The sequence below is a fragment of the Pan troglodytes genome, chromosome 10, assembly GCF_028858775.2.
Source record: "Pan troglodytes isolate AG18354 chromosome 10, NHGRI_mPanTro3-v2.0_pri, whole genome shotgun sequence".
NCBI classification, from domain to species: domain Eukaryota; kingdom Metazoa; phylum Chordata; class Mammalia; order Primates; family Hominidae; genus Pan; species Pan troglodytes.
The window spans coordinates 129,078,378-129,104,696 of record NC_072408.2 but is presented as its reverse complement, the minus strand read 5'-3'; the positions used below and the strand labels follow the sequence as shown (position 1 = coordinate 129,104,696).

The following is a 26,319-nucleotide window of genomic DNA, read 5'->3' as shown; positions in this document are numbered from 1 at the left end:
GGATGGAGACTGGACAGTGGGTGGGATATGGAGAAGGGTCTTAAAACCTGTAGATTCAGTTATGTTTAGAGTCTGCATGAGGTATGCTAGGAAAGGGGTGGTGAGAGAGCTGGGGTGGGGAAGTTGGTGGGAAGGACGGTATTCAGGTACTGAAGACTGAAGAAAGGTTGGGAGTCATTGTCAAGTAGGCAGCCAGCGTCAGGACCCAAGGACTCACCCATAGGTAGGTATTTCCAAAGCAGTTACTGCTTGAATAAGAACATTACTTCTACCTAGATAATACATTAAAACACAGTAGTTCTCAACTTTGGTACTGACCTTAGGTGATTAAAAGACTCTAAACAAGTCTGCAGTATTTGTAGGGTAACTATAGCAGTTGTCTCTCCTGGTCTATAAGAGCACCTGTTGTTACTTCATCATTTTGTAGCATCCTGATCCTGCTTGGGGATAGTTTATCATCCTAGTCTTAGTTACACTCACACATCCTTGAGATTTCACTAACCTGGGGCATTTCACCTCTTAGAGTAAGTTATACCCTCATTTAACAGCTCATGACATGGCCTGCTGAACACAACTTTTATTCTCACAGGCGTTAACATGATGCATTCTCTTGGCTGTGAGTCTGTATATAGAAAAAGAATTGTGTATTATCAGCCAGGAGCAGTAGCAGGCATCTGTAGTCCCAGTTACTCTGGAGGCTGAGGCCAGATGATAGCTGGAACCCAAGAGTTTGAGGCCAACCTAGGCAACATAGGGAAACCCCATTTCTGTTAAAAAAAAAAAAAAAAAAAAAAAAAAGCTGGGCGCGGTGGCTCACGCCTGTAATCCCAGCACTTTGGGAGGCCGAGGCGGGCGGATCACAAGGTCAGGAGATCAAGACCATCCTGGCTAACACGGTGAAACCCCGTCTCTACTAAAAATAGAAAAAAAATAAGCCGGGCGTGGTGGCGGGCGCCTGTAGTCCCAGCTGCTGGGGAGACTGAGGCAGGAAAATGGCGTGAACCCGGGAGGCGGAGCTTGCAGTGAGCCGAGATCGCGCCACTGCACTCCAGCCTGGGCGACAGAGCGAGACTCCATCTCAAAAAAAAAATAAAAAGAAAAATAAAAAAATAAAAAAATAAATCTCTGTTGAGGCTGAGAACCACCTTGAAAACCAGGTTGAGAACTAAAGCATGGAAGCGTTTCCATGTGTGTTTTGTTTTTGTTTTTGAGACGAGTCTCGCTCTGTCGCGCAGCCTGGAGTGCAGTGGTGAGATCTCGGCTCACTGCAACCTTCGCCTCCCGGGTTCACGCCATTCTCCTGCCTCAGCCTCCCGAGTAGCTGGGACTACAGGCGCCCGCCACCATGCCCGGCTAATTTTCTGTATTTTTAGTAGAGACAGGGTTTCACCGTGTTAGCCAGGATGGTCTCGATCTCCTGACCTCGTGATCCACCTGCCTCGGCCTCCCAAAGTGCTGGGATTACAGGCGTGAGCCACCGTGCCCGGCCTCCATGTGTGTTAAATTATTAAAATCTAAATGTCCTTGCTGGAATCAAATTGAGAACAGAAGTTTTTGGTTGAGTGGCTGCTTTTCTGCACCATCCACAAATATCACTCTGCTTGTTCAGACTCTATGATAAGTGCTTCATAATGTTAACTGTATAGAAGATGCTGGAGGAGGCCGGGCACGGTGGCTCACACCTGTAATCCCAGCACTGGGAGGCCGAGACGGGCGGATCATGAGGTCAGGAGTTCGAGACCAGCCTGGCCAACATGGAGAAACCCCATCTCTACTAAAAATACAAAAAATTAGCCGGGCGTGGTGGCACGCGCCTGTAGTCCCAGCTACTCGGGAGGCTGAGGCAGAAGAATCGCTTGACCCAGGAGGCAGAGATTGCAGTGAGCCAAGATGGCACGACTGCACTCCAGCCTGGGCAACAGAGCAAAATTCCGTCTCAAAAAAAAAAAAAAAAAAAAAAAAGATAAGGAAGCTTTGCACTCAAAGAAGGAAATTTTCATCTTTGACCAGATCCCAAAGGCCCATTTCCACCCCAAAGTATCAAAACGCATATATCCTACTAATATTAATAGTTTATTGAGCAATTAAGTTCCAGGCACCCAGGTAAGCCTCTCACGTGGACTGCACGATGAAATTCATACCCTCATTGATCCTCACTACAACTCAGAGGTAACATGGAATTTTACTGAGGCAAATGGTGGGACCTGGATTCCAGAAGCAATACTATTTGTGTGAAATGTCATGTCACTGTAAAAGTCTGTTAGGGATTACCCAAAAAAAAAAAAAAAAAGTCCACTCAAGATTCCCTCAACTCCTCACCATATTGATACATTTTAGCTCAGAAATTAAAACAGCCTTGATTAGTGCAAAGCTAAGAAACTTCTGACTGCTATAATTTAAGATTTGAGCAGTGGGTGGCGGCGCGCACCTGTGGTTCCAGCTACTCTGGCGGCTGAGGTGGGAAGATCACTTGAGCCCGGGAGGTGGAGGCTGCAGTGAGCTATGATCACGTCACTGCACTCCAGCCTGGGCGACAGGGCGAGACCCTGTCTCAAAAAAAAAAAAAAGTTTTTTTTCCTATCCAAGTTTAGCCTTAAGATATCATCTTACAGCAAGTACCTTTGCTGCAAATAAAAATTCGCGATTTTTAAAAGGGACAAGAGAGAGTCAATGTCTTTTTTTTTTGAAGACGAAGTCTGCCCAGGCTGGTCTCAAACTCCCGGCCTGAAGCGATCACTCCTACCTCGGCCTCTTAAAGTGTTGGGATTACAGGCGTAAGCCACCGCGCCCGGTCTACTCCAGATCTTTAAAATCGCTTTTCAGCGCCCGACGACTCCTGGAGTGACCAGACTCTGAAACGCGCTCTGGGTCTTGGCGAGAATCTGAATAACCACCGGGGTAGAAGAAAAAAGAGGTGGACACTAGGGCCAGACTAGGTAGAACCCGAACCCGACAGATTCCGGTTTCCGGGTTGGCGTGCGCTGCCGCACCGGTCACGTGGACGTTTGGTCACGTGACTGCGTCCGTGGGCCTCCCGTTGGAACCGGCGGACGCGGTTGGCGTTGTGGGGCAGGGGGTGGTGGGGCAAGATGGCGGCTCACCTGTCCTACGGACGAGTGAACCTAAACGTGTTGCGCGAGGCGGTGCGTCGCGAGCTGCGCGAGTTCCTGGACAAGTGCGCAGGAAGCAAGGTGAGGGGCGGGAGGCAGCGACACCGCCCTCGCCTCCCCTGGTCCGGCCTGGTTTAATCCGTTCCCTGACCGCCTGAGTTCGCGGTTTATGAGGTCCCTGGGGCTTCCAAGGAGGCGAGCCTCAGGGCCCTTTTACCTGCACCCCTGTACAGGCGGCAGCGATGAAGGGGGGGACCCTGGGCGTACAGCCTGGAGCCGGAGTGGCACCGCGACTGTGAGAGCAGAGTAAGCCACTGTGATAGCCCGGCAGCTAATGAGCTGGTTTACGTCAGGTGTTTCCTCCGCTGCCTGCCGAGGCACCGGACGGGTGAGCGGTCCAAGAATGTGGATGGTCCAGTGTCCATTCATTACAGGGATCATACGTGTACCTTAGAAGCTCTCTTGAAACACCTGCACCTTGCAACCTGCTGCTCACGCGTGTTATGAGAGAAGTTGTAATCATTTGGGCTTTTAACCTGGCCTCCTAAAACAGTATAACTTCTCTAGTAGCACCCTTTTCACAAGGGAGTCAGGAACTAGATCAGAGATTTTATAGGATTTCTTTGAAACAGTGTCACCTCTCCTTCATCCCCTTAGGGTTTATCAGTCACCCTAAGTTACTGACAGTACAACTGTGAAAAGTCGAACTGGGGAGCCTCAGTCTTGTAGAGAACAGAACCCCAAGAGGTAGAGTGGGTGCTAGCAGCCTTTGAGAGAAGAAAGCAGTCTACATCATAGGGGCCCAGTTTCAATTCAGAAAAGGATGCTGAAATCTGAATAACATCATGGATTGTATCAATGTCGGTATCCTGGTTGTAATATGTTACCCCTGGAGGAAACTGAGCAAAGTGTACAGGGGCTCGCTCTGTATTATTTCTTTTAACTAAACGTTAATGTACAATTATTTAAATAAATAATTTAAGAAAAAGAAATGATACTGGAGTTTAGCGGTAGAAATACTCATAGGGGCCCAGAGCAATGACTCATGGTGTCAAAAAGTCCTAGGTTGGAGTCCTCACTCCCTTTCACTCTGTATGGTCCAAGGTCTATATGGCCTTGGAAAGTTACTTGAATTTACTGAGCTTTTAAGGATTTTCTCTTCTGGCCAGGCGTGGTGGAATAGGAAGTGCGGTGTAATCCCAGTACTTTGGGAGGCCACGGCAGGCAGCTCGCTTGAGCCCAGAGTTGGAGACCAGCCTGGGTGACATGGCAAAATCTCATCTCTACTAAAATAAAAATTAGCGTGATGTGGTGGCACACACCTTGTAGTCCCAGTTACTCCAGAGGCTGAGATGGGAAGATCACCTGAGCCCAGGAAATCGAGGCTGCAGTGAGCTGTGATTCCACCACTGCCCCATCTCAAAAAAAAAAAAGAAAAAAAAATCCTCTTTTGCCAAAATAAGATTTGTAATACCTATATTGTAGGTTTTAATTTTGTATAGTTGACAATTTCCATATGGCTCAATTTAATAATACCATGACACAGATATACAACAACTAAAATTCCTTCTTTCTGTTCAGGACAGTGATTAACTCCTTTCTCAGGACCAACAGTAGCATCGCTTGCCCTGGATGCTATTTTTCTTTAGACTAAGGATATGAATGTGGTCAGAGGTAATTAAGTTTTTTTTATTCGGCCGTGTGCAGTGGCTCATGCTTGTAATCCCACCACTTTGGAAGGACGAGGCGGGTGGATCACCTTAGGTCAGGAGTTCGAGACCAGCCTGGGCAACATAGTGAAACCTCATCTCTACAAAAAGTACAAAAATTGGCCAGGCATGGTGGTGCGTGCCTGTAATCCCAGCTACTCAGGAGGCTGAGGCAGGAGAATCACTTGAACCCTGGAGGCAGAGGTTGCAGTACGCTGATATCACACCACTGCACTCTAGCCTGGGCAACACAGCAAGACTCCGTCTCAGAAACAAAATAACAGCAAAACCCCCCAAATTTTTAAATCTTTTTTCTCCTTTATGTATTATTATTATTATTTTAATCTTGTAACACTAGGAGAAAATTTTTTAACTCAGATTTTGAAGCAAATACTCCTCCTGTTTATGATAGGCTATTTTTTATTGGTATTGTTAAAATTCCTGATATTAACTATAATAAGAGAATGTTTCTCCCCTCTTACAGGCAATAGTTTGGGATGAATACCTAACTGGACCCTTTGGCCTGATTGCACAGTATTCACTATTGAAGGTAAATGAGCTATTTGGGTTTTGTTAGGGGATTAATAATTCTGTACTTTAGCAGTTATGATAGGATTTTATATTTCTTCCTGAATCATTGGTTTGCAAAGCTGTTTGGTCTTTATAAACACTAATACTAGTGCCCGATTAACATTTTGTATCCATTGGCCAGTGATTTTATACTGATTCTAACATTGTATTATGTGACCATTTCCTGGTGTCTTTGATAGTTCATCATCATGTAAGAGACATTTGAATGCTGATGCAGTAACAGTGGCTTTATACTGAAACTTTGTCCTTTATGTATTTGGCTTTGAGGGAATCTAAATTTTGATATTAAAATATTAATGTGCACTTGATTGGGGGTATTTATGATTTCTGAGTCTGAAAATTATAGGTAAATTTCAGTCTTCTTGTTAACCTTTTGTGTATGTGTTTGCCTAGGAACATGAAGTGGAAAAAATGTTCACACTTAAAGGAAATCGTTTGCCGGCAGCTGATGTCAAGAATATAATTTTTTTTGTCAGACCCAGGCTAGAGTTGATGGATATAATTGCTGAAAACGTGCTCAGGTATCTCAGAGCTTGTGTTTGATCTAAAAGAGTTTGGTTCTTATAATGCTTTTAATTTATGAGCTCCTTCTCATGGAAGACCCTCACTCTTGCCAGTGCAAGGTGGTCTTTTGGAAAACTGAGATAGGCATGGAAGAATATAAAAGAAAAGATGGGGGCTGGGGGGAGGTGGAGATAGTTAATGGGTACAACAAAAAATAGAATAAGACCTACTATTTGATAGCACAACAGGGTGACTATAGTTAATAATAATTACGTATTTTTAAACTTAAAGAGTGAGACTGGGCATGGTGGCTCACACTTGTAATCCCAGCATTTTGGGAGGCCAAGGCGGGTGGATCACTTGAGGTCAGGGGTTCGAGACCAGCCTGGCCAACATAGTGAAACCCCGTCTCTACTAAAAATACAAAAATTAGCCAGGTTTGGTGGCCTGTGCCTGTAGTCCCAGCTGCTCGGGAGACTGAGGCATGATAATCTGTTGAACCCGGGAGGCAGAGGTTGCAGTGAGCTGAGATCGCGCCACTGCACTCCAGCCTGGGCAACAGAGGGAGACTCCGTCTCAAAAAAAAAAAAAAAAAAAAGAGTGTAATTGGATTGTTTTGTAACTCAAAGAGTAAGTGCTTGAGAGGATGTGTCCCCCCATTCTCCGTGATGTGCTTATTTCACATTGCATGCCCACATCAAAACATCTCATGGACCCCATAAATACATGTGCCTGCTATGTACCCCCCAAAAATTAAAAATAGAGAGGATGAGAAACTTAGGAAGTTGCTGTCAGCAGTTGGAGAGGAGGATCATCCTATCTACCCATTCTTTCAAGATAGCCAAAAGCTACCCATTCTTTCAAGATAGCCAAAAGCTTAAAACCTGTGTCAGTAAAAAGGACCCTAGTTTAAAAAAATAAGCCTCCAGCAGTTATTTTTAAATATACTGCATGTACTTGAATTTCATAAGCAAAAAAAAAAAAAAAAGCTGATTAAAATTTAATATAGCATCCAGTCTATAGAGGAAGTGCTCCCAGCCGAGTCTGCACTCTGTGGTACAATTGATTGTTGCAGCCCCTAAAATCTTAAAAGCATATGGGCTATTTTTGGAAGTCCTCTGTCAAGGAGAGTAGGAGTGGGAGTCAAAAGTGATCTTTCATTTTAATTTAAGACTCTTTGTGGCTGCATTGCTTTGGTTGAAGAACCATTTGTTTTTATTGAGACACAGATATCCTATTTCAATCAACCTGAGAGCTTCAATGCCCCATAAATGGTTTAAGAGAATGCTAAAATGTACTCGCCAGGACTCAGTGATGCTTTCCTGTCAGGGGGAAGAAAGAGAGAGAGAGTGGGTACAGCTGTAACACGTTGGGTCTGAGTCAGTTTTTGGTTATTTTTTTGAGACACAGTCTCACTCTGTTGCCCAGGCTGGAGTGCAGTGGTGGAATCTCTGCTCACTGCAGCCTCTGCCTCCAGGGTTCAAGCAATTCCCCTGCTTTAGCCTCCCAAGTAGCTGAGATTACAGGCACACACCACCATGCCCAGCTAATTTTTGTATATTTTTGTTTTAGTTTTTATTTATTTATTTTGAGATGGAGTCTCGCTGTGTTGCCCAGGCTGGAATGCAGTGGCGTGGTCTCGGCTCACTGCAACCTCTGCCTCCCGGTTTCAAGCGATTCTCCTGCCTCAGCCTCCCAAGTAGCTGGGATTACAGGTGCCTGCCACCACGCCTGGCTAATTTTTTGTATTTTTAGTAGAGTCGTGGTTTCATCGTGTTGGCCAGGCTGGTCTCCACCTCCTGACCTTGTGATCCTCCTGCCTCGGCCTCCCAAAGTGCTGGGATTACAGGCATGAGCCACTGCGCCCAGCCATATTTGTATATTTTATAGAGACGGGGTTTTGCCATCTTGACCAGACTGGTCTCGAACTCCTGACCTCAACTGATCCGCTCGCCTTGGCCTCCCAAAGTGCTGAGATTACAGGTGTGAGCCACTGCACCCGGCCTGAGAGTCAGTATTTATATGATTTATCTAGCCAGCATTTATTTAGTGCCTGCTATGTGCCAGGCAGTGGGGATAAAAAAAGCAAAATGGTCCATGACTCTTAGGAGCTCATAAGCTAATAAATGTTGCTTCCTTTGCAGTGAAGATAGACGAGGCCCAACGAGAGATTTTCATATTCTGTTTGTGCCACGCCGTAGCCTGTTGTGCGAACAGCGGTTGAAGGATCTGGGTGTCTTGGGATCCTTTATTCACAGGGAGGAGTACAGCTTAGATCTCATTCCATTCGATGGGGATCTCTTATCCATGGAATCAGAGGGTGCATTCAAAGTAAGTTTGGCATTTCCTTGACTTCAGGCATTAATTTTTGCCCAGTTTATGAGTGTGAGCATACCACAGTACTGATTACTGTGAAGCTGAGTCCCATTTTATATGTTTATTGATGTTTAAGATTTTCTGTTCAACAAATTGTTCATTTTCTTTGCCCATTTTTTCTTTGAGTAATTCTTTGTATATTCTGGATGTTGATCATTATGGATTATAAAAGCTGCAAGTATCTTCCCAGTCTGTGACTTGTCTTTTAACTTTGTTTTTTTGTTTTGTTTTGTTTTTTTGAGACGGAGTCTCGCTCTGTCGCCCGGGCTGGAGCGCAGTGGCACGATCTCAGCTCACTGCAGCCTCCGCCTCTTGGGTTCAAGGGATTCTTCTGCCTCAGCCTCCTGAGTAGCTGGGATTACAAGTGTGCGCCACTATGCTTAGCTGATTTTTGTATTTTTAGTAGAGACAAGGTTTCACCATGTTGGTTGGCCAGGATCTGCTTCATGATCCGCCCGCCTCAGCCTCCCAAACTGCTGGGATTACAGGCGTGAGCCACCGCGCCTGGCTTAACTTTGTGTATAATGTCTTTTATCATGTAGACACTTCCCATTAAAAGTAGTTAAATTTTAAAATATTAGCTTTATTTATTATAACTCACAATACTGGCTGAGCTAAGTGGCTCATGCCTGTAATCCTAGCACTTTAGGAGGCTGAGGCGGGTGGATCACCTGAGATCAGGAGTTTGAGACCAGCCTGGGAAACATGGGGAAACCCCGTCTCTACTAGAAATACAAAATTAACCGGGTGTGGTGGTGGGTCCCTGTGGTCCCAGCTATTCAGGAGGCTGAGGCAGGAGAATCACTTGAACCCGGGAGGTGGAGGTTGCAGTAAGCCAAGATTGCGCCACTGCACTCCAGCTTGAGCGACAGAGGGAGACTCTATCTCAAAAAAACAAAAACAAAAAAAACAAAAAAAAACCCAAAACTCACAATGCCATGAAATTCTCTCCTTTAAGGTGCAAAATTCAGTGGTTTTTAGTGTATTTACAAAGTTGTGCAACTATCTCCACTATTTAAGTATGGCACATTTTAACTATTCCGAAAAGAATCCCCATGCCCAGTAGCAGTCTGTCGCTATCTTTCCTTCCCTCAGCCTCTGGCAGCCACTAATCTAGTTCAGTCTGTATGAATTCGCTTATTCTGGAGTTTTCCTTTTCTTCTTTTTTTGAGATAGAGTCTCACTCTTTTGCCCAGGTTGGAGTGCAGTGACGTGATAATACCTCACTGCAGCCTTGACCTCCTAGGCTTGAACGGATTTTCAGCCTCAGCCTTTTGACTAGCTGGAACTACAGGCATGTGCCACCACACCTGGCTAATTTTTTTTTAAATTTCTTTTTTTTCTATTTTTATTTTTTGGAGAGACAGCGTCTTATTATGTTGTCCAGGCTGGTTTTGAACTTATTCTGGAGATTTTTTAGAAATGAAATTCTATAATACATAAATGGTCCTTTGTGTCTGGCATCTTCACTTAGTGTAATGTTTTCAGGGTTCACCCAGGTTGAAGCCTGCGCGAGGCCTTCATTCCTTCTTATTGCTGAATAGTATTCCATTGTAATGATATTATCATTCATTAGCTGATGGACACCTGATGGGTTGTTTCCACTTTTTGGCTGTCACGATACTGTGAATATTGTGAAAAGTTTTTATGTGGATGTATGGTTTCATTTCTCTTAGATATACCTAGGAGTAGAGACTGGGCGTGGTGGCTCACGCCTGTGATCCTAGCACTTTGGGAGGCTGAGGTGGATGGATCACTTGAGGTTGGGAGTTCAAGACCAGCCTGACCAACATGGAGAAATCCTGTCTGTACTAAAAATACAAAATTAGCCAGGCATGATGGCGCATGCCTGTAATCCCAGCTACTTGGGAGGCTGAGGCGGGAGAATTGCTTGAACCTGGGAGGTGGAGGTTACAGTGAGCTGAGATTGCGCCATTGCACTCCAGCCTGGGCAACAAGAGTGAAACTCTGTCTCAAAAATACATACATACATACATACATACATACATACACACATACATACACACACACACACACCCCTAGGAGTAGAATTGCTGAGTTGTGGTAACTCTGCATTTAACATTTGGAGGAGCTGCCAAACTCTTTTGCACTGAAGCTGTACCGTTTGTACTCCCAGCAGCAGTGTGGGAGGGTTCCAGTTGTATATCCACATGGACAGACTTATTATTCTGTATTTTTTTTTTTTTTGAGATGGATTGTACACCCAGCCTGGAGTACAGTGGTGCGATCTCGATCTTGGCACACTGCAACCTCTGCCTCCCAGGCTCAAGCAATTCTCCCGCCTCAGCTTCCTGAGTAGATGGGATTACAAGCATGCACCACCACGCCTGGCTAGTTTTTGTATTTTTAGTGGAGATGGGGTTTCGCCATGTTGGTCAGGCTGGTCTTGAACTCCTGACCTCAGGTGATCCACCTATCTCAGCCTCCCAAAGTGCTGCAATTACAGGCGTGAGCCACCATGCCTGGCCTGTTATTCTTTGAATATAGTCATCCTACTGAGTATGAAGTGGTGTCTCATTGTAGTTTTTATTTGCATTTCCATAATGACTAAAGATGTTGATCATCTTTTCTTGTGCCTGTTGGCCTTTGTCTTCAGCTAAACAAATGTCTGTTCAGATCACTTGCCCATTTTTAAAATTGGGTTCTGTTATTTTTATTACAGAATTGTAAGAATTCTTAATAGATTCTAAATGCAAGTCTCTCCTCAGATACATGATTTCCAAGTGTTTTCTTTTGTTCTGTGAGTTCTTTTCACTTTCTTGGTGAGATTGGTGTCGTTCGATGCATTAAAGTTTTAAATTTTGGTGAAGTCTCTTTTATCCAGTTTTTCTCTTGTTACTTGTGCTTTCAGTATCATCTCTGAGAAGCCATTGCCTACCCCAGGATCACAAAGATTCACTCTGATGTTTCCTTCTAAGAGTTCTATAATTTTTTATTTTTTAAAGAGACAGGTCTCACTATGTTGCCCAGGCTGGTCTCAAACTCCTGAGCTCAGGCAATCCTCCTGCCTCAGCCTCCCAAAGTGCTGGGATTACAGGTGTGACCCACCGCGCCCAGCTTATAATTTTTCTACATCTTATGTTTAGGTCTTCAACCCATTTTAAGTTAATTCTGTATGTAATGCAAGGTGGGTGTCCAAATTTCATTTTTTGCACATGGATATCTATTTGTTCCAGCACTATTTGTTGAAAAGACTGTATTTTCCTCATTGAATTGTTTTGGTACCCTTGTCAAAAATCAATTGTCCACAAATGTAAGGGTCTGTTTTTGGTCTTTTAGTTCTGTTTCACTGATCTATATGTCTATATGTCCGTCCTTATGCCAGTACTACACTGTCTTGATTACAGTAGCTTTGCCATAAGCTTTGAAATCAGAAGTGTGAGTCCTTCACCCTAAAGCAGGTAAATATATCACTTTTGTTCTTTTAGATTGTGCTTTTTGAGTCTTCATAAATCTTCCACTCTGCAGACAAAGAAGAAAATCTTTTTTTTTTTGAGATGGAGTCTCACACTGTCACCCAGGCTGGAGTGCACTGGTGTAATCTCAGCTCACTGCAACCTTCACCTCCCAGGTTCAAGCAGTTCTCCTGCCTCAGCCTCCCAAGTAACTAGGATTACAGGCACACACCGCCAAGCCCAGCTAATTTTTTTGTGTATTAGTAGAGACGGGGTTTCACCGTGTTGTCCAGCCTCCTGAGCTTCCACCTGTGCCCGGCCCTTTTTTTTTTTTTTTTTTTTTTTTTTTTGAGGCAGAGTCTCACTCTGTTGTCCAGGCTGGAGTGCAGTGGCACAGTCTCGACTCACTGCAACCTCCGCCTTCTGGGTTCAAGCAGTTCTCTTGCCTCAGCCTCTCAAGTAGCTGGGATTACAGGCATCCACCACCACGCCCGCCTAATTTTTGTATTTTTAGTAGAGACGGGATTTTACCATGTTGCCCAGACTGATCTCGATGTCCTGACCTCAGATGATCCACCTGCCTCGGCCTCTGAAAGTGCTGGAATTACAGGCGTGAGCCACTGTGCCTGGCCTGAAGCTACTTTTTACCCCAGTTCTCAGACTGCCCCTTATCCCAGAAGCAATCACTATTTCTCTTTTAATTTGGGGTGGGGGGATATAATATGCAGCTACAGCTCATAGTATATAATCCCTCCCCACTTTTGTACAAGTAGTAGCATATGATATATATACTTTGGTATGTTGCGTTATTCTCTTAATAATATCTCTGAGTCATTTTCTACCACGTATGGCAATACTTGTTTATTCTCATTTGAAGCTGCATAGAGTTCCATTGTTTGGATGTACATAATGTATTAAATCAGCTTTCTGTTGGAGAGCATTTTTTTCCTCTCTATGCTGTTGGAGGCAGTGCTGCCGAGAATGAGCCTGTTTGTAGGCCCCTCTGCACATGCGCCCTTTGCAGGCTGCGTTCGCCTTTGTCATTTCTTTTGACATTGCTTCTGGTAATTTTGGCTGTGTGTATGTTTTTAACGTAATCACACTTACCCATGTTTCTTTGATTTATGAGTTTATGATGCTGCTGCTGCTGGTGCCGCTGCTGCTGCTCTGGAGACTAGAACTTTTTTTTTTTTAATTGTTTTTGAGACAGATTCTCACTCAGTCACCCAGGCTGGGATGCAGTGGCACAATCTCATCTCACCGCAACTTCCACCTCCCCAATTCAAGCAATTCTCCCGTCTTAGCTATCCGAGTAGCTGGGATTACAGGAACGTGCCACCACGCCCGGCTAATTTTTGTATTTGTAGTGGAGATGGGGTTTCACCATGTTGGCCAGGCTGGTCTCGAACTCCTGACCTCAAGAGATCTGCCTGCCTCAGCCTCCCAAACTGCTGGGACTGCAGGTGTGAGCCACTGTGCCTGGCCTTTTTTTCTTCTTACCAATAAAATACTTCGAAGGTAGAGACTAGAACTTTAGGGAACCGCTGGTATAGTACATAAAATTACTGGAATCTTTTTTTCCCCATTGTGTTGTTACAGAGATCACCTCGTTAAAAGAGTTAATTTGTTGACAGTTTTCACAAAAGGGGGAAAAATGAAACTTATTTAAAAAAATAAAATAGGCCAGGCACAGTGGTTCATGCCCGTAATCCCAGCACTTTGGGAGACCAAGGTGGGAGGATCACTTAAGGCCAGGAGTTCGAGACCAGCCTGGGCAACAGAGTGAGGCCCTGTCTTTACAAAAAATTAGCCACACGTGGTGATGTGCACCTGTCATTCCAGTAACTCAGGAGGCTGAGGCAGAAGGATCACTTGAGCCCAGGAGGTTGAGGCTGCAGGGCGCTGTGATCACACCAGTGCACTCCTGCCTGGGTGACAGAGTGAGACCCGGCCACAGAAAAAGCGAAAAATAAAAAAGTTAATCTGGGGCAGTAGAAGTCAGTGGCACCACCGACTAATCCTATAACCAGGGGACTTTCTTGGCTTTTTTTTTTTTTTTTTTTTTTTGAGACGGAGTCTCACTCTTGTTCCCCAGGCTGGAGTGCTGTGTGGCGCAATCTCGGCTCACTGCAACCTCCGCCTCCCAGGTTCAAGCGATTCTCCTGCCTCAGCCTCCCGAGTAGTTGGAATTACAGGTGCCCGCCACTGCACCTGGCTAATTTTTTGTATTTTTAGTAGAGATGGGGTTTCACCATGTTGGCCAGGCTGGTCTCGAACTCCTGACCTCATGATCTGCTCATCTCGGCCTCCCAAAGTGCTGGGATTACAGGCGTGGGCCACTGCGCCCAACCCTCTTGGCTCTTTTGTACCTTGTTCCCTAGTGGTTTGCTTACACTAAATCCTACCTGATGGTAATATAGATTTCCTTCTAACATTTTATAGGAAAATTTCAATATACCAAAAAATTGAATTGTACAGTGAACACCTGTCTATCCACCACTTATCTTCTGGATTAACAGTTTTCTATATGTGCTTTATCACATACCTGTGATGGTATACTCATTTTTAATTAATCCATATTTGTGTATTTAATGGGAATTGGTAGCAGCCGAAGCAAACTCTCTTGGAGTGACAAAATCTGTGCAGAGGAGAAATAACCTGTTTATTTTACTTATGATTTGTAAGAAAGGGCAGAACTATTTTCTTTTTTTTTTTTTTTCCTTGAAACTGAGTTTCACTCTGCCGCCTAGGCTGGAATGGGTTGGTGCCATCTCGTCTCATTGCAGCCTCCACCTCCTGGGTTCAAGTGATTCTCCTGCCTCAGCCTCCTGAGTAGCTGGGACTACAGGCGCCAGCCACCACACTGGCTAATTTTTTGTGTTTTTGGTAGAGACAGGGTTTCACCATGTGGCCCAAGCTGGTCTCGAACTCCTGACCTCAGGCGATCCACCGCCTCAGCCTCCCAAAGTGCTGGGATTACAGGCGTGAGCCACCGCGCCTGGCCAGAACTATTTTCTACTGACAATTTCAAGCCTTTGGCTTTGTACATTCACCTAAGATGCTGTTTTGGCCGGACATGGTGGCTCATACCTGCCAGCACTTTGGGAGGCTGAGGTGGGCGGATCATCTATGGTCAGGAGTTCGAGACCAGCCTGGGCAACATAGCAAAACTCCATCTCTACTAAAAATATAACAAAATTAAAATTAGCTGGGTGTGGTGGTGCATGCCTGTAATCCCAGCTACTTCGCAGACTGAGGCAGGAGAATCACTTGAGCCCAGGAGGCAGAGGTTGCAGTGAGCCAAGATTGCACCACTGTACTCCAGCCTGGGCAACAGAGTGAGAGCCTATCTCAAAAAAAAAAAAGGCGGGGGGGTGGATTGGGGGAGTTAGAGGAAGTGGCAGAAAAAAAAAAAAGAAAGGACTTTATCTGGATGGCAAAGCTAAGAGCTTTGACCTAAGAGCCTAATTTTAAAGTCAACCCCGATTTTTGATGGAGATGACATTAATTGTATTTCTGTGATTGGCTTCAGGAGGTACATCCAGATCTCTCTGTGTTTTGAGTTACAGTTGTGATCATCTATGTCATTGTTCTGTGTAAAATGTGGGAATTAGAGTTCTGCCTAGTCAAATGCTCAATAACATTTTAAGGTACTGTGGCCTTTATGCGTGTATATAAAAATCAGCATATATAAAATCTGCCTCTTGTGTGGTATTCTGCAAGGTATTCTGCTGTGTGGGTATGTGAGACTTTGGGGTTTAAAAAATGTGCATTTAAATGTTAAGGGTATTGGGCTGGGTGTGGTGGCACTTTGGGAGGCCAAGGCAGACGGATCACCTGAGGTTAGGGGTTCGAGACCAGCCTCGGCAACATGGTGAAACCCCATCTCTATTAAAAACACAAAAACTTAGCCAGGCATGGTGGTGGGCACCTATGATCCCAGCTACTCAGGAGGCTGAGGCAGGAGAATCACTTGAACTCGGGAGGTGGAGGTTGCAGTGAGCTGAGGTTGCCCGACTGCACTCCAGCCTGGGTGATAGAGCAAGACTCTGTCTCAAAAAAGGAAAAACAACCAAGATTAAAATCTGTTGTTAACTTTTACATCTTTTAAAAAATATTGTAAAAGAGATGTCTTTGTAGTAGTACAACTTAAAAAAATTAAGTAAAATATGAATGCTATTTGGAGGGGAGTTCCTTAATGTCTTTTTTTTTTTTTTTTTTTTTTTTTTTGAGACAGTCTTGCTCTGTTGCCCAGGCTGGAGTGCAGTGGCACAATCTCAGCTCACTGCAACCTCCACCTCCTGAGTTCAAGTGATTCTCCTGCCTCAGTCTCCTGAGTAGCTGGGATTACAGGCACATGCCACCACACCTGGCTAATTTTTGTATTTTTAGTAGAGAAGGGGTTTCACCATTTTGGTCAGGCTGGTCTAGAACTCCCGACCTCATGATCCTCCCCGCTCGGCCTCCCAAAGTGCTGGGATTACAGGCGTGAGCCACCGCACCCAGCCCTCAATGTCTTTTGCCCTTGAACGTTCATCTGATCTGGAGTTTTAAGTGGTTTTGCCAAAAAGCGTGTCTTTTGACATATTCTCGATGGTCTGCCATATTCAGGGAAACGTTAAAATATACCACACTTGAAAGAGTAGTCCGGCGACACTCTCAATAATAACCAAACGCTCCCCACCATGTCTGCCATCCTTCCTCCCTGGGGCAGAGGGCCTGACAAGTGACAACCCCTCTCTCTCTTCCTCAGGCCCTGGACCCTCAGGGCCCCCTCAGTTCTGGCTGTGGACAGCAGGGACATGTTGGGTTGGTAGGGGTGGAGGGAATTGATAAAATGTACCATATTGACTTATGAGTGGATAATGGTTGTAAAAAAACCCAAATAATTCCAAATAAAAGCTGTTACTGAGCATTTGCTGTATGTTTCAGGTACTGGGATTAAATGCTTTACATGTATTTTTCTCATTTAATACTTGCCCTATGTGGACTATACTCCCTTCTACATATGAATAAATTGAGGCACAAAGAGATTCTCTAACTGGCCCAGGGCACAGCTAGTAAGTGACACAGTTGGATTCAGAACAAGGCAATCTGAGTCTAGAACCTGTGTTTTGATCCACCTGTATCAAAAGTGACTGCTTCCCTCCGCTCACCTCACAGGTGGTTTTTTTCTCTCTCTCTTTTTTTTTTTAAAGAGATGGGGTCGGCTGGGCGCGGTGGCTCACGCCTGTAATCCCAGCACTTTGGGAGGCCGAGGTGGGCGGATCACGAGGTCAGGAGATCGAGACCATCCGGGCTAACATGGTGAAACCCCATCTCTACTAAGAAATACAAAAAAATTAGCCGGGCGTGGTGGCGGGTGCCTGTAGTCCCAGCTACTTGGGAGGCTGAGGCAGGAGAATGGTGTGAACCCGGTAGGTGGAGCTTGCAGTGAGCCGAGATCGCGCCACTGCACTCCAGCCAGGGCGACAGAGCGAGACTCCATCTCAAAAAAAAAATAAAAATAAAAATAAAAAAAGAGATGGGGTCTTGCTCTGTTGCCCAGAGGGGAGCGTGGCGGTGCGAACATAGCTCATTGCAGCCTCAAACCCCTGGGCTCCGGTGATCCTCCTGCCTTACCCTCCTGAGTAGCTCAGATACAGATGCATGCCACTATCCCTGGCTAATTATTTAATTTTTTATAGATACAGGGTCTCACTATGTTGCCCAGGCTGGTCTCAAACTCCAGAGCTCAAGCGATCCTCCTATCTCAGCCTCCCAAAGTGCTGTGATTACAGCCATGAGCCACTGCACCTAGCCTTCCCAGGTGGTTTTGTGTGTATTTTGGAGGTTCTTTTTTCTTTTTTTTTTTTTATACTTTAAGTTCTAGGGTACATGTGCACAACATGCAGGTTTGTTACATATGTATACATGTGCCATGTTGGTGTGCTGCACCCATTAACTCATCATTTACATTAGTTATATCTCCTAATGCTATCCCTCCCCTCTTCCCCCACCCCACGACAGGCCCTGGGGTGTGATGTTCCCCTTCCTGTGTCCAAGTGTTCTCATTGTTCAATTCCCACCTATGAGTGAGAACATGCGGTGTTTGTTTTTTTGTCCTTGTGATAGTTTGCTGAGTTGGAGGTCCTTTTTTCAATGCAAAAATATATGTTTTTTATAAAATGAGATCATACTCAACAGATTGTGGCCTTCGGTTGTCAGTTGTCATGAAAATCTGCCTCATCCTTTTTGAAAACAATAAAGTATTTGTCCTGTGGTCTTTTGCATTTCTGGGTATTAGCATGTCGCTCTCCCAGCATGTCCTACCAGAGTTTACTCTCACCAGTGAATGGGAACCCATCGTTCAGTGTAAGTCTGTATTCTTCCGTCTTTTATTTAAGAGCTGATTCAGAAGAGCTGGCATGCTGGGTGAAGAGTTTTCTCCCAGAAGCCCCGGCTCTGCCCAGGAGAGGTGCTTCCACGGCTGCACCCACCCTGGGGCTGCCAGCCTCAGGGCCTGGTCTGACAGGCAGCAGTTTTGGAAAATGAACTGGAGTCCCCAATTTTCCTGGCACAGTGTGAAATAACTGGAAATGATTTTATTGTCTGTCGCTGCACCCCAGCCCCAGGAACAGAGATGGGCCCCTGGGAGGCCCCCATGGCCTGGCAGTAATTGGCCTTTTCCCTCACAGGAGTGCTACCTGGAGGGTGACCAGACGAGCCTGTACCACGCAGCCAAGGGGCTCATGACCCTGCAAGCTCTGTACGGAACGATCCCCCAGATCTTTGGGAAAGGAGAATGCGCTCGGGTGAGAACCGGCTGCTTTGTGGTGGTAAAGGAGGGCCCTTCACACCCCAAAAGGGAGGAGGAACGGGAAGCTCCTTACAAACAAATTCAGTTGATCTTAATTATTTATGAATACTGTACTCATGAATTTGCCTACTGATTAAAATGCACTTATAACCCTCCAAGTCAGTACTCATGGTGCTTTTGTCGGCGTGCACAGTGGTGACAGTTTGAGTAACCACTGCGCATGTTCCCAACTGAGGCAGCTGACACTCCACCTTCCCATTTCAGCTCTCAGACTGCAAACAAGTGTACTTTTCACAGTCTCACTGTCATATTTTCCACACGTGTGTACTTTTTTTGGTGATTTCACTGTTTAAAATGGCCTGCAAATGTAGGACTGAGGTGCAGTCGGGTGTCTTGTGCACAAGAAGGCTGTGGTGTGCCTGGCGGAGACATTATGTGTGTTAGAGATGCTTCGTTCAGGCACGAGTCACAGAGCTGCTGGCTGTCAGTTCAGTGTGAGTGATCAACAATTATGTTAAGTCAGGCATCTTTAAGCAGAAACACATATAAAACTGGGTTACGTATTGATCAATTGACAGAAACGTTGAGACCAGAGGCTCCCAGGAACCTAAGTCTGCGTTTCTCCTAGGAACAGTGGTTCCATCTTCGCTAATTTAGTGTTTGCAGTGACTTCATAGAACATAACTACTGCGAATCACAAGAATAGACTGACCTGATTTTATGCCTCATTGGCAAATGGCAGCTGCCTTGGTGCAAGTGTCGGGATGGGTGCCAACAGCAAGGTGCTTTTCTAGAGCTGCTTATTTCTAAGCAATGCACTCTTCCAGTTTTTCTCCTTTTTTACTTTTTTGATTGTCTTTCTGGTTTTAGACAAATTTTAAAATCTGCTCGTTCCCAGGGGGGCCCCACCTCATCCAATGTTTTGTTTCCAGCAAGTGGCCAATATGATGATCAGGATGAAGAGAGAGTTTACAGGAAGCCAGAATTCAATATTTCCTGTTTTTGATAATCTCTTGTTGCTTGATCGGAATGTGGATTTATTAACACCTCTTGCCACTCAGCTGACATATGAAGGACTGATTGATGAAATTTATGGCATTCAGAACAGTAAGTACGTGACATCTGTTTTCACTAATAGGTAATATGAGAAGAATATCCTTTGTGGAGGCTACTGTTTGTATATTGCACACTTAAGCATAATTTAAAGTCAGAGATCCAATTTTAATGATTCAGAGTGTAGATTAATACAGACCTTTTTGTAAGCAATTTAGCAACACATAAAACTTTTCTAACCCTTGGCCAAAGAAAACCCAAAGCCTAAGAATGTGCCTTGAGGAATCATTCCAAAAAAGAGGATCGGTGGGGTTTGCATAAGAATTTCGATTTCCATTTTCTTACCAGAATTTTCCAAACAATCTCAGTGGTTGAGTACATTATGAAATATTATGGAACCACCTGGGTGTGGTGGCTCACACTTGTAATCCCAGCTCTTTGGGAAGCCAAGGCGGGCAGATCACTTGAGGTCAGGTGTTCAAGACGAGTCTGGCAAACATGGTGAGATCCCCGTCTCTACTAAAAATACAAAAAATTAGCTGAGTGTGGTGGCGCGTGCCTGTAGCCCCAGCTACTTGGGAGGCTGATATGGAGGAATTGCTTGAACCCGGGAGGAGGAGGTTGCAGTGAGCCGAGAGAGCGCCACTGCACTCCAGCCTGGCGACAGAGTGAGACTGTCTCAAAAAAAAAGAAAATATTTGGAACCATCAAAATAATAAATGTGAAACATGAAAAACTGCATAGCCATGCCTATTTCAATTAGAGGTTGTTATATATGTGTCTGCATATGTATGTGTATTCCAAACTATATTTATAATATATTTATAAAAAATAACTAAGAATACCGTAAAAACTGGAAATAACTGGAGGTGGAATAATCAGACCATGCCTCCAAAGGGTCAGTTTTTAGAAAGCTGCTTCCTTTACATAGAAATCAGAGAACCCTTGAAACAATAAAAATACTGACCTCTGACTTTCAGACACTAGGATTCAGTGACATCTGAGCAAATTGCAGTTGTCAGTGACACAAGAGTTGGCCAGAATTTTAGTGCCCAGGCCGGTCCTTGTCCCTTGTGAGCAGAGGCCAAGGGTCTCCCACAGAGGGCACTGGCATTTGCGACACACACATCCTTGCAGCTGGCAGTAGTTGACGAAGGCGGCAGAAGCAGTGGCGTTTGTGCTGGTTTGGAAAGACGCGGAGAGTTTAGATGGAGATCCTGGGGCAGGGGCAGTCGGCATCATACACAGAGTCATGACGAGCCAAGCAACGTGGTTGAGTGGAGTGCATGGCGGAGAAATATTTTAGAAAAACGGCTGGTACAGAAGGTCGAGGCCACTCTATGGAAGATGTGGATGGCTGGTTAGTGCCTGGCCTTGGTGGGTGATTAGGTAGATCACAAGCATGTTTGGTTTGGCTGGTTTTGGCCCACATGATATTTATTTCTGTCAGCTTTAAAATGTGATACATTTTAAGTAATAATCCTGAATTAGGCCATGACGAAAAATATTGGAAGCACTGGCAAGAGGCCACGCTCCCACTGGTGGCCAGGACCCAGTGTCTCTAGAGCTCTCTGCCTCACCACAGACCCCTACACCTGTCTCAGCCTGGCCTTCTTCCCTCGTCTGCATAGTCCCCGGCCTCTTTTGCCATCCTGAATGGAGTCACAGGGAGCCAAGGGAAGGCCTGAGGAGAGGGATGTGTAAGAAAGATGAGGCCAGGCGCGGTGGCTCACTCCTGTAACCCCAGCACTTTGGGAGGCCAAGGCAGGCAGATCACGTGAGATCAGAAGTTTGAGACCAGGCTGACCAACGTGGTGAAACCCCATCACTACTAAAAATACACACACACACACACACACACACACACACACAGCTGGATTTGGTGGCGCATGCCTGTAGTACCAGCTACTCAGGAGGCTGAGGCACGAGAATCGCTTGAACTTAGGAGGTGGAGCTTGCAGTGAGCCAAGATCGCACGGCTGCACTCCAGCCCGGGTGACAGAGTGAGACTTTGTCTCAAAAAAATAATAAAATAGGTGAAAATTTTTTTTAATATTTAAAAAGAAAGAAAGGAAGGAAGAGAGGAAGGGCCTGCAATTCAGAGGGAAACGGACTCGTGGTTGCCAGGACTACAGGAAGGGGATGGGGAGTCACCACTTATTGGCTACAGGGTTTCCCTTTGGGATAAAAAAGTGTGGAACTAGATACTGGCTGTGGTCCTACCATGTTGTATATGTACTAAATGCTACTGGATCATTCACTGTAAAACAAAGTAGTAATTTTTATATTATGTGCAATTTACCACAAGAATGGATGAATGAATGACGTGGGTGACGGAGAGAGAGACATGAGGAGGCATTTCCACACGTATGGAAGGTCTTTAGTGATAAGATTGTAAAAAGTCTTATTGTTTGTCAAAAAAATGGCACCTTTAATACTTTTTAAAACTCTATTTATTGACAGAGGAATTTATTTCAGGAGAGCCCTATGCTGGGTTGTGGGTGGAAATCAAAGAAACAGGGTGGTCCCAGAGCATGTAGCACCCAGGAAGGCATGAAAGAAGAGCTCTGAAGTTCAGGATGGCGAATGGTGGGGGGAGAGGCGGCCTGGGAGTTGGCCCAGGGACAGCTGTATAGGAGAGGTGGGAGGTATGTGGGAAGGGATTTTCCAAGAAGAGAAAAAATATGTATAAATTCCCAGCCTCCTTGTAGCAAGTTTTTTCGTAATGTAAGTCAAACATTGATTAGGAAAAAAATTGGAAAAATAGAAGAAAACATAGATCCGTTATTATCCTCCAACCTTACCCCACAGCCCTGTGGCCCCAAACCTTGGGACAACCACTGTTAATATTGTGGTATTATTTCCTAGTCTTTTTTTCCCCTTGTGTAGTTTATTGTAGTTAACAAAAAATGGAATCAGGTTGTACAAATAGTTTCAAACCTGAGTTTTGATTTGGTATGCTAATGAGCATTTTCCTAGTGTATGCATACTGTAATCGTTACATTAAAATCCACAGTATAGGCCAGGCATGGTGGCTTATGCCTGTAATCCTAGCACTGTGGGAGGCCAAGGCGGGCCAATCACCTGAGGTCAGGAGATCGAGACCAGCCTGACCAACATGGTGAAACCCCATTTCTACTAAATACAAAAAAAAATTAGCCAGGTATGGTGGCGGGTGGCTATAATCCCAGCTACTTGGGAGGCTGAGACAGGAGAATTGCTTGAACCTGGGAGGTGGAGGTTGCAGTGAGCCGAGATCGTGCCACTGCACTCCAGTCTGGGTGACAGACTGAGACTCTGTCTCAATTAAAAAACAAAAAAGTGGCTGGACACAGTGGCTCATGTCTGTAATCCCAGCACTTTGGGAGGTTGAGGTGGGCGGATCATCTGAGGTCAGGAGTTCGAGACCAGCCTGGCCAACATGGTGAAACCCGTCTCTACTAAAAGTACAAAAATTAGTTGGGTGTGGTGGCGGGCGCCTGTAATCCTAGCTACTCAGGAGGCTGAGGCAGGAGAATCGCTTGAACCCGGGAGGTGGAGGTTGTAGTGAGCTGAGATCACGCCACTGCACTCCAGCCTGGGCGAGAGAGCGAGACTCCCTCTTAAATAAATAAATAAATAAATAAAATAAGAGAGAGAGAGAGATCCTCCCACCTAAGCCTCTCAAAGTGCTGGGATTACAGGCGTGAGCCACCGTGCCCAGCCTACATAAGATTTTTTTCATATATCAGATTATTTTCTTTCCCTGGATTCCCTGATGCAGGATTTTTGGGGTGAAAGGCACTTGGTACATGTTGCCAAATTGCTTTACTGCAGAGTTACACCAGCTTCATGCCATCTGTAGTTCATGAGCACATGTGGGGTGTTCCAGGAAAATAGGGACTCACTTGGCTTGGCAGGAGCAGAGTAGGGAGAAGGAGATTAAGGCTACTTCGCAGAGGAAGTGGATACCATGCTAAGGAATTTGGAAGCTTATTCTAGATCAGGGTGTACAGCTTTTTCTATAAAGACCCAGATAGTAAGTATTTTAGGCTTTTGCTTGTTACAAAGTGCAGGTCATACAGAGGAACCTCCTTGTCTCTGTCATTGTAATGTGAAAGTAGCCATAGACAATACAAAAAGAATAGCTGTGGCCATGTGCCAATAAAACTTTATTTGCAAAAACAGAAAGTGGGCTGGACGTGGTGGCTCACACCTGTAATCCAGCACTTTGGGAGGCCCAGGAGGGTGGCTCACCTGAAGACAAGAGTTCAAGACCAGCCTGGCCAATATGGTGAAACCCTGTCTCTACTAAAAATACAAGAAAATCAGCTGGGCATGGTGGTGGGTGCCTATAATCCGAGCTACTCAGGAGGCTGAGGCAGGAGAATCATTTGAACCCAGGAGGTGGAGGTTGCAGTGAGCCGAGATCGTGCCATTGCACTCCAGCCTGGGTGACAAGAGTGAAACTCCGTCTCAAAAAAAAAAAAAAAAAAAAAAACAGAACGTGAACAGAGTTTGGTCCTCAGACCGTAGTTTCTAATTCTTGTTCTAGGATGGCTTTTAAACTATTTTGGATTCCAACCCACAGTAAGAAATGTATTTTATATCATGAGCCAGTATATACACACATGTATGCGTGTGCATGTTAAACTGAAACAAAAGTTTTATTTAAAAAAAAAATAAAACGAAGCCACCACTAGCTTCTCTAACAGCGTGTGATAAGCTTTTGTATTTTCTACTCTGTGCTGTTTTTGGTACTGTTGTTTTGTTTTGGTTTCATTTGGTTTTGGTTTTAAGATGCTACTTGCAACCCACCAGCTTGATTTCATGATCCACTAATGGAACATGATCTACAATTTGAAAAAATACTAAAAGTCAATGGGGAGATCCTTGAAAGTTTTCTGAGTGGAAAAGTGACCTAATCCCTGAATAAGTTTAGGAAGTGGACATTGCTGCATGTGGTTTATATAGGTGCCCCAAAGATAATGAGAACTGTGGTATCAGTATTAGAGTCACTACTTCCTGTACTTTGATCATGGAAAATCAAAAGCTCAGAGCTATGTGTCGTTTGCCCTCTTCCATTTTCTCCTGAGTCGGAAATTCTGTTTTGTGCTTGGTTACCGGATTGGTTCTTCCAGTCATTGCACACAGGTGCTTATTCCCTTCCACTGCTGCTCAGGTTATGTGAAATTACCTCCAGAGAAATTTGCACCTAAGAAACAGGGCGATGGTGGTAAGGACCTCCCCACGGAAGCAAAGAAGCTGCAGCTGAATTCTGCAGAGGAGCTCTATGCTGAGATCCGAGATAAGAACTTCAACGCGGTGGGCTCTGTGCTCAGCAAGAAAGCAAAGATCATCTCTGCAGCATTCGAGGTGAGGCAAGTTTTGGGTGTCATTCTGCAACTCTAGGCCTCAGGTAGATGCCCACCCCTGAGGGCAATAAGAGCTCCAAAAATATGTAGCCATTAAACCAGGCTTCAATGCAACTTTTCTCATCTTCAGTAACTGCAGATTCAGTATTGGAAGATCCGAGGTTTTCTTTCATTTTAAACTTTCTCAGACCCGCGTTGCGTAAAGTTCTTTTTGTATGGAGGGTAGGTGGAGGCGCAAGTGTGTGCAGTTTACAGACTTCCATCATAAACATTTGCTTTATCGTCTTTTAAATTATTTCCTACCTTGCCTAAGAGGAAGCCATCTGTACTACAAATAAAGAATCCTCTATAATAGAACTTGTGGTTCATGCTGAAAACTCAAGTTTAGCCAATGTGACTGCGGCAGGGGAAGTCAGCACGTGTGGCAGGTGATAATGAGACTGAAATCCCCAGCAACCCCGAGCTTTGAAATTGGTGGCTTCATTATCACCTTCCTGCCTCCTCTTGCCCGTTCACTAGTTTATTCTTGCTCAGGCTCCTTTTTGAAACATGGGAATTCAACAAGATCATGAAGTCTGAATATTTAGACTTTGGAACATTAATGGGAAGTTTTTGAAAATGAATTTTTCACTAAGTATGTAGTTCTAGATTTTTTTTTGACAGGGTCTCGCTTTGTCTCCCAGGATGGATGTAGTGGTACAATCATGGCTTACTGGAGCTGCTACCTCCCAGGCTCAAGCAACCCTCCCACCTCAGCCTCCCAAGTAGCTGGGACCACAGGCACATGCCATCATGCCTGGCAGAGTTTTTTGTTGTTTTTTTTTCTGTAGAGATGGGGACTTCCTGCGTTGCCCAGGCTGGCTTGGAACTAGGCCATGTAATTCCAGATTTTATCTTTCTCAGGAATTATGTTCATTAATTGATTTTCATATTTCTGAAGTTACTTTTGGTTTAAGTTATTAAATTTTGCCAAAAAATATTATCATCACCAAGCTATGTTCGCTTTGTTCATAGACTATACTCAAGACTAAGGTTCAGGCCAGGCACAGTGGCTCACGCCTGTCATCCCAGCACTGTCGGAGGCTGAGGCAGGATCGCTTGAGCCCAGAAGTCCTAGACCAGCCTGGGCAACACAGCAAGACACTGTCTCTACAAAACTTTTTTTTTTTTTAACTAGCTGGGCAGTGGCATGTGCCTGTAATCCCAGCTCTTTGGGAGGCTGAGGTAGGAGCCTAGGAGGTGGAGGCTGCAGTGAGCTGTGATGACACCACTGCACTCCAGCCTGGGCGACAGAGACCCTGTCTCAACATCAAATAAAAGACTGAGGGTCAACAGAAAAAATGGATTTTGTTCTGTTACACAGGAAACTTTTCCTCTTTATGGTACCCTCTAAACATAATTTTTTGT

At 44.9% G+C, this 26,319-nt stretch overlaps 1 protein-coding gene across 5 annotated transcripts in view; it reads left to right on the top strand.

The window, feature by feature from the left end:
• Positions 1-2,988: 2,988 nt before the first annotated feature.
• Positions 2,989-26,319, top strand: part of VPS33A (VPS33A core subunit of CORVET and HOPS complexes) — a 34,715-nt gene continuing 11,384 nt past the window's right edge. The window contains exons 1-8 of one of the 5 annotated variants that reach the window (XM_016922620.4): positions 3,171-3,416; positions 4,692-4,784; positions 5,304-5,369; positions 5,804-5,931; positions 8,059-8,245; positions 18,384-18,500; positions 19,438-19,612; positions 24,720-24,913. In XM_016922620.4, the coding sequence (XP_016778109.1) occupies positions 4,773-4,784; positions 5,304-5,369; positions 5,804-5,931; positions 8,059-8,245; positions 18,384-18,500; positions 19,438-19,612; positions 24,720-24,913 (879 nt within the window). In that variant the 5' untranslated portion in view covers positions 3,171-3,416; positions 4,692-4,772. 5 annotated transcript variants of the gene reach the window in all.